This window comes from Anthonomus grandis, chromosome 1, assembly GCF_022605725.1.
Source record: "Anthonomus grandis grandis chromosome 1, icAntGran1.3, whole genome shotgun sequence".
NCBI lineage: Eukaryota > Metazoa > Arthropoda > Insecta > Coleoptera > Curculionidae > Anthonomus > Anthonomus grandis.
Genome location: NC_065546.1, coordinates 1,019,780 through 1,025,779, shown reverse-complemented (window position 1 = coordinate 1,025,779; position 6,000 = coordinate 1,019,780). Strand labels below are relative to the sequence as shown.

Here is a 6,000-nt window from a genome sequence, read left to right as displayed (position 1 = left end):
ATTCATCAAAAAAATCGCGAAAAACAAAAAAATTTTTGTTTTAAAAAATTAAACAAAAAATTAAAATTCACGTGTCCGAGCGTTTTTTTCCGAACACACCCCTGAATTTTAAAGGAATTTCTTCCAACCTGCGCGTCCTCACTGTATATACATATATATATATACATATGTATGCATGTAATGACTAATATATAGATGATGAATGGGGATTAAAATTCTATAAAATATACGCCACAAATTCCTTATACTTACGGAGAGCCATAAATCATTGTTAAGCTTCCTATTTCTTCCTATATGATAAGATTCGTATCATTCAAGATAAGAAAAAGTCGCACAAATTGAATTTTATGTGATGTTGGTTAAAGTAGATTAATAGGATATTAATATGGTTAAAGTTAAATTTTGTATAATGTTTTTCAAAACAACAATAAATAATGAGCATTAAAGAAAAAGTAAATAGTTGTGGTGTTAAATAACTGAATTAGTAAAAAATTGCGGCGATGACGGGCCGTGGATTAATCAGAAGCGAAACGTTGGTAACCTTGAATAATAACGATGATAGAAGCATCCATGCGGACTTTGCGTATCCTTTATATGTAATAAAAAATAGACCATCTATATTAAGCAGACGATCCAGGTATTTATTTAACAACTAACTGCTTAATTTTTTTAAACAATATTGTGTGCAGTAGTATATTGCGTATAGTAAATACTTCGCATGCGAACTTCTGAGCAAACTGCAATTTTTCCAATTTATGTTTTATGTCGACGATGCACAGTTAAAGGAAGAAAGTCTCGATTCTGTTAATGATTAGTGTATAATTATACTCAGTGTATAGTTTAAAACTAAATATGCCATGTGCGTAAATCACGAAGGGGGTTCGAGTCCTTCTGAAACATTACTTTTAATTTTTTACATATCCTTTTTTGCATTGTTGCTCAATATTTTTTATATTTTACTTAAATGATTTTTTTTTTCATTTTAGTTTACAAAGCTGGCAACAGCGCCAACGTTACAAATTAGTGCGAAGGTTGGTGCGAAAAAATGGAAAATCCTCTATACACCAAAAGAGCTCCACTGAGAGATCTTTTAGGTTTCTTCTGGATTTATCCAACACCCTTATTGAGAGCTCTTGGTTCTTAATATTGGGTGTTGTTTCCTTCGTCTTCGTTTTGACATGGGTCATGTTTGCTGGATTTTGGGCCATAATCTCTATAGAGAACGTCGATGCGTGGAATGGTACTGCAGATACATGCTTAGAAGGTAATGAATTAAAAAAAAAAAAATTAACATTTACAACAATACTACATATGACAAGCATCATTTTATTACTATACTCCATGATACTTTCATATGACAAGGGTTGGAAATGCCTACCCATACACTACACAAGCAATTTTATTCCGGGTTCTAACAATCATTTTGGCAATAATTGTTTATGTCTTTATATCAATAAGTCAAATAAGTAGTTTTTTGTTTGTTCCAGCCAGGTATTTAACAGCTTCCCTTATTGCTAGCGTTTCTGCTGTAGGAATTGATGTATAGCCGTTTAACCTCCTATGGATTTCTATGTGTGGATTTTCACAAAAAATTCCTATCCCACATGTTTTGGTACTAGGTTCTACTGATGCATCTGTGAAGACTGGGGTATACTCTTGGAAACTTGCTATATCTAAAAATGTTTTGTTGTTTGATACCTTTTTACCTGATTCTGACTTTATTAGCTGAACTGAACTCATTTGATGTTGATATGATGACTCATAGCATGGTAGTAGTTCGTATTTGTGGATTTTTTCAATGTCATGCAGCATAAACTCCCTCCCTATATTTCTTCCAGTTTGCATACTTTGTATTCCATTTTGATTGTGGCAAACTATGGTTATATCTTGTTCCAGCGTTAATGGTAATGATTATAGGTATGTGATCACTATTAATAGGGTCAAAAATATAGGTAGAAAATATAAATTAAGTAGGTTATGTTGAATTAAATATTTTTTCTTCCTCTTATTCTCTCTACCTTTGTTTTTCATCTTCTTCCTAAAATTCTTAACATGTCAAAAAGCTCCCTCTACAGCGAAAAATGCTCAACACAGACGATCAGGCAATGTAATACCCATTCGCTAACGATGAGGTAACGTTGTTCTTACTGGGTTTTTAATTCGAAAAATTGTACACGTCTGCACGTCGTTGTTTTAAGTGTAAATTACTACCGCTACCACCTATAGTAAAAAAATACGTTGTAAAAACAGTAGAGTCTTAAAACAGTACAGGTGCAATACGTCGAAGTTTGGTCGAAAATAAAGGTCGTTGCAAAATCAACTAAATTTTGCACTGAAAACAACGTTGCAACTAGTGAAAATAAGAGTAATCTCAACTTAGGTGACTGCAAATTGTTACTTGGGTAGTCATTTTGTATATCATTGAGGGATTTGATGTTATTGGCATTAAAAAAAATTGTTTATGTTTGCTAGGATCATCTTTAAATTATACTCTTCTCATGCAATTTGGCTCTCTATATACAACCAGGTTCATTTCATTCTCAATCTTCATTAAATCTTTGATCTGCCTGGAAATAACAAAAATATAAAGTTGTATAGATTTTTGTCATCTTTTTTTTATGTCTTTCCTCTGTATGATTACATTACTATGCTCTATGATAATTTGGCCTGAAATCTGGAAATCTTAAATTTTGGCTAATATAGGTGATATACTTAAAAATTTTTGATTAAAAATGGCTAATTCATTTCAGGTATTCATACTTTTTCCGGATATCTTCTCTTTAGCATTGAAACTCAAACCACCATAGGATATGGCGGACGATACATTAACGAATATTGTCCCGAAGCCATTATTGGTTTATGTATTCAGTTAGTTATAGGGGCGGGAGTATGTGGAAGTCTTGTTTGCATTGTTTTTCTAAAAATGGTAGCTCCTTTGAAAAATAGCTCCATGGTGTGCTTTAGCAATAAAGCGGTGGTACGTATACAAATAAGATATATTAGGATAATATTTCTTTTCTCTAAAGATCCTTGGAAATATAACATGTTACTTGTCTTCTGTTTTCACCTTCTTTTATTGGCTGTTCAAATTCCAGATTTGCCAAAGAGACGGACACCTATGCCTCATATTCCGCATACGAGATTACGACTTACGGTACCGATGCCATACGAAGATTGTCGCCTACGTTGCCGAAGAAAAAGGAGGAGAATTAACCCTGAAGGTACTAAAAGTTAATCCTCCTGGAATATTAATATGGCCACTAGACGTAATTCACAAAATTGACGAATCCAGTCCATTCTGGGACTTGTCGGCGAAAGATCTTATAATGCAACGGTGAGTTCACTATTTGAAATCAGTGGAAAGAGAGGATATAAATATAAATCTATATCTGAGCAAAACAGGAATATAGTCTTTGCTTTGACTAAGAAGTTTACATCAACCAGTATGCTTTTCATCTTAATGAATTGGAGTAGAAATTATTTTTGAGGATGCATAATTATATTTTAGTTTTTTTAGGTTTGAAATTATTGTAGTCCTTGAAGGTGAGTGTCTCTCCACATCGTTCATGTCCAGAGCAACTACTTCCTACGTAAACAGAGAAATAAAATGGGGTTACAGATTTGTCCCTTGTACAAAATGGAACAAGGCAGCCAGTATGTATGTAGTAGATCACAAGAAGTTTAACAAAACTGAAGAAGTGACCACACCTCTATGTAGTGCGCAAAGATTATCCGAAGTATACGATGATATAGTAACTTCTTTTACTTGTACTGAAAGCAGTTACAGTAACTCGAAAATTTCTAGTCCGTGTACAATGAGTCCTTTAACGTCTTTTACTGGTCAGCATAGTAGAAAAAGACAACATTTCCATGACGAAATAGAAGAGATGTCAACATCAGATGATGAAGCCGATAAAGTAGTAGTGTCTGCAGATATTCATTATAAAACCGTTAAAGTTCCTCGGAATGACCGGTTCAGTGACGAGTCATCGTCATCTTCAGGCGTTGAAGCGGATGAATTAACTTTTACGGATGTAAATCTGGAACAAGTTGAAAAACGAAGAAAATCAGAAGGAGGACAAGCCAGATCGAGACGTTCTAGTAATACAGAAGCGAGACCACGGACCCTTAGCGGCACTGCAAAAGATTTATTTAATAAATGGCATAGATATGTTAAGGATGGATCTGGTAGAAATAAATTGGGCAGAAATTATGAGGAAACTGACTTTTAATAAAAAAAATTAAAAAATCACTTTTTTTGGTTTATCATTTGTTTATACATGAAGATTTTCACAATTGAAGGGTGGAAAAGCTAGAGAGCCTAAGTGCCAAAAACATAATTTTACAGGAGAGCGTGTTTTAATTTGTGGTTCTTAGGTCGCCTAGCTTTGACGTGCTGAGAAGGTTTTAAATTGGAGGGCCTAAATACCGTGTTATTATTATTGGGTATTTTAAACAAAACTAAAAAACTTTATTTCTCGAAAATTTTAGTTAAAAAATAACATTATGTATTAATACAAAGAAAAGAACCAAAACTTAAAATAAATGAACAAATTAAACTAGTTTGGAAGACATCTGTAGAATTCCTTATATTCTTCTTTACCAAGATACGGTACCATCTCCAATAAATTTTTCCTTTTATCTTGGTTTATTACTACTCCTTTAGGTTTTTCCAGGAATGTTGCTTCTTTTAAGTGTTGAAATGTCTTTCCTTTTTTAAATATTTTAATTTTATACCAGTTTTCGCATGTGCCATTTGACGTTTTCATTTCAATATATCCTTCCCGTAAAAGACTGTCAGAAATTCTAATTCCTGTGGCTTTAGAAATGTTCATATTTTTGGTATTTACAAGCGTATCAGTTGTTTGCTGAATTTCAAAAAAGTGCCCGACTGAATCCATATCTATGACTTCAAATGGGTTATGGTATCTCGCCGTTTTTACAATATCGTGTAATTCTGAGGGGATAAAAGCTTTTGAATTTCGTTTTCTTTTCTCTATTACAGCGAAATCTCGATCGCAGCTGAGAAAGCTGTGTCCACTGATAAGAAATTTGTGAGTAATTTCTTTAAATTGGCCATGAGCTACAAGCCAAATTAGCAAAATCAGCATCATGCGATTTTTATTCTGGCCAGTACAGTTATCTGACCAGATGATTAACCGTTCCTTGTAGCAGAAAGTATTAGGTTCGTTGAGTACTGTAAGAAGACAGGAGGCAATTTCGTCACCACCTCTGGAAGCTGTGGCCTCATGCCACATACACATGTAGGCCTTATTAATATTGCTAATGTGTACTGCCAAGTTATAACACGAAAGCTGTCTTTTATAAAACATGTCCCTATGGGTTAATGTTGGAACGAACATAACCTGTTGCAAGTCTATAGAAATGACAGTAAACTGACTAGATGGCAAGGTTGAATTAGAAACATCATTATGCATATCTGCAAGAGCAGCTTTGTATATATTGGATGAAACGACAGATTGGGGAACTTTGTCTTAAATATTCGACTATAATATTTGTATGTAACCACGGAATTTGGATATTTATCTTTGAATGCATGAAAAAGCCGGTTGATGTTAAGATCCGGACTAAGGTACTTTTTAGAAGACTGACTTCTTCCATAATGACTCTCCTCTGCCGGAATTGAGTTTATATGATTTATAACAGATAACTCATCCCTTTCAGTAAACTTTAGGTTTTTTACTCCCCTTTTTTCTTTAAAGATGTATTCCCCATTTTGCTTTCTTAAAACAAGATTGTGTACTCTCTTGTCGGACAAAGCGAATGTGTTACAAAATGGTTTTTTACATACGTGAAGTAATTTTCCTGCTTTATCTGGAATCTGGTAATAAACTGAACATTGCCTTCGACTCGCAGCTGGCGTGTCATAGTGGCCATGACGCCTTCTTTGAATTTCGGCTATTTGTATGATTCCCATTAGGTAGGTTCCTTGGTTTTTTTCATCAAGTGAATAGAAATCTTGGTGAAGCTTTAACCTTT

At 33.9% G+C, this 6,000-nt stretch overlaps 1 protein-coding gene across 3 annotated transcripts; it reads left to right on the top strand.

The window, feature by feature from the left end:
* Positions 1-338: 338 nt before the first annotated feature.
* LOC126744109 (G protein-activated inward rectifier potassium channel 4-like) lies at positions 339-4,252 on the top strand. Of its 3 annotated transcripts, XM_050451470.1 has the most exons (6): positions 339-637; positions 987-1,264; positions 2,751-2,977; positions 3,096-3,334; positions 3,509-3,752; positions 3,806-3,999. In XM_050451470.1, exons 1-6 carry the CDS (start codon positions 501-503, stop codon positions 3,848-3,850), a joined length of 1,170 nt encoding a protein of 389 aa, XP_050307427.1. In that variant the 5' UTR covers positions 339-500; the 3' UTR covers positions 3,851-3,999. The 3 variants fall into 3 exon arrangements, with proteins under 3 accessions (XP_050307427.1, XP_050307425.1, XP_050307418.1); XM_050451468.1 differs by having other exon boundaries at positions 3,518-4,252; XM_050451461.1 differs by having other exon boundaries at positions 3,509-4,252.
* The last annotated feature ends 1,748 nt before the right edge of the window (positions 4,253-6,000 follow it).

Coding starts and splice junctions, on each gene's coding strand:
- LOC126744109 (XM_050451461.1), top strand. CDS start 501: ATGACGGGCCGTGGATTAATCAGAAGCGAAACGTTGGTAACCTTGAAT. Junction 2,978..3,095: donor GCTTTAGCAATAAAGCGGTG/GTACGTATACAA, acceptor TTCAAATTCCAG/ATTTGCCAAAGAGACGGACA. Junction 3,335..3,508: donor AAAGATCTTATAATGCAACG/GTGAGTTCACTA, acceptor ATTATATTTTAG/TTTTTTTAGGTTTGAAATTA.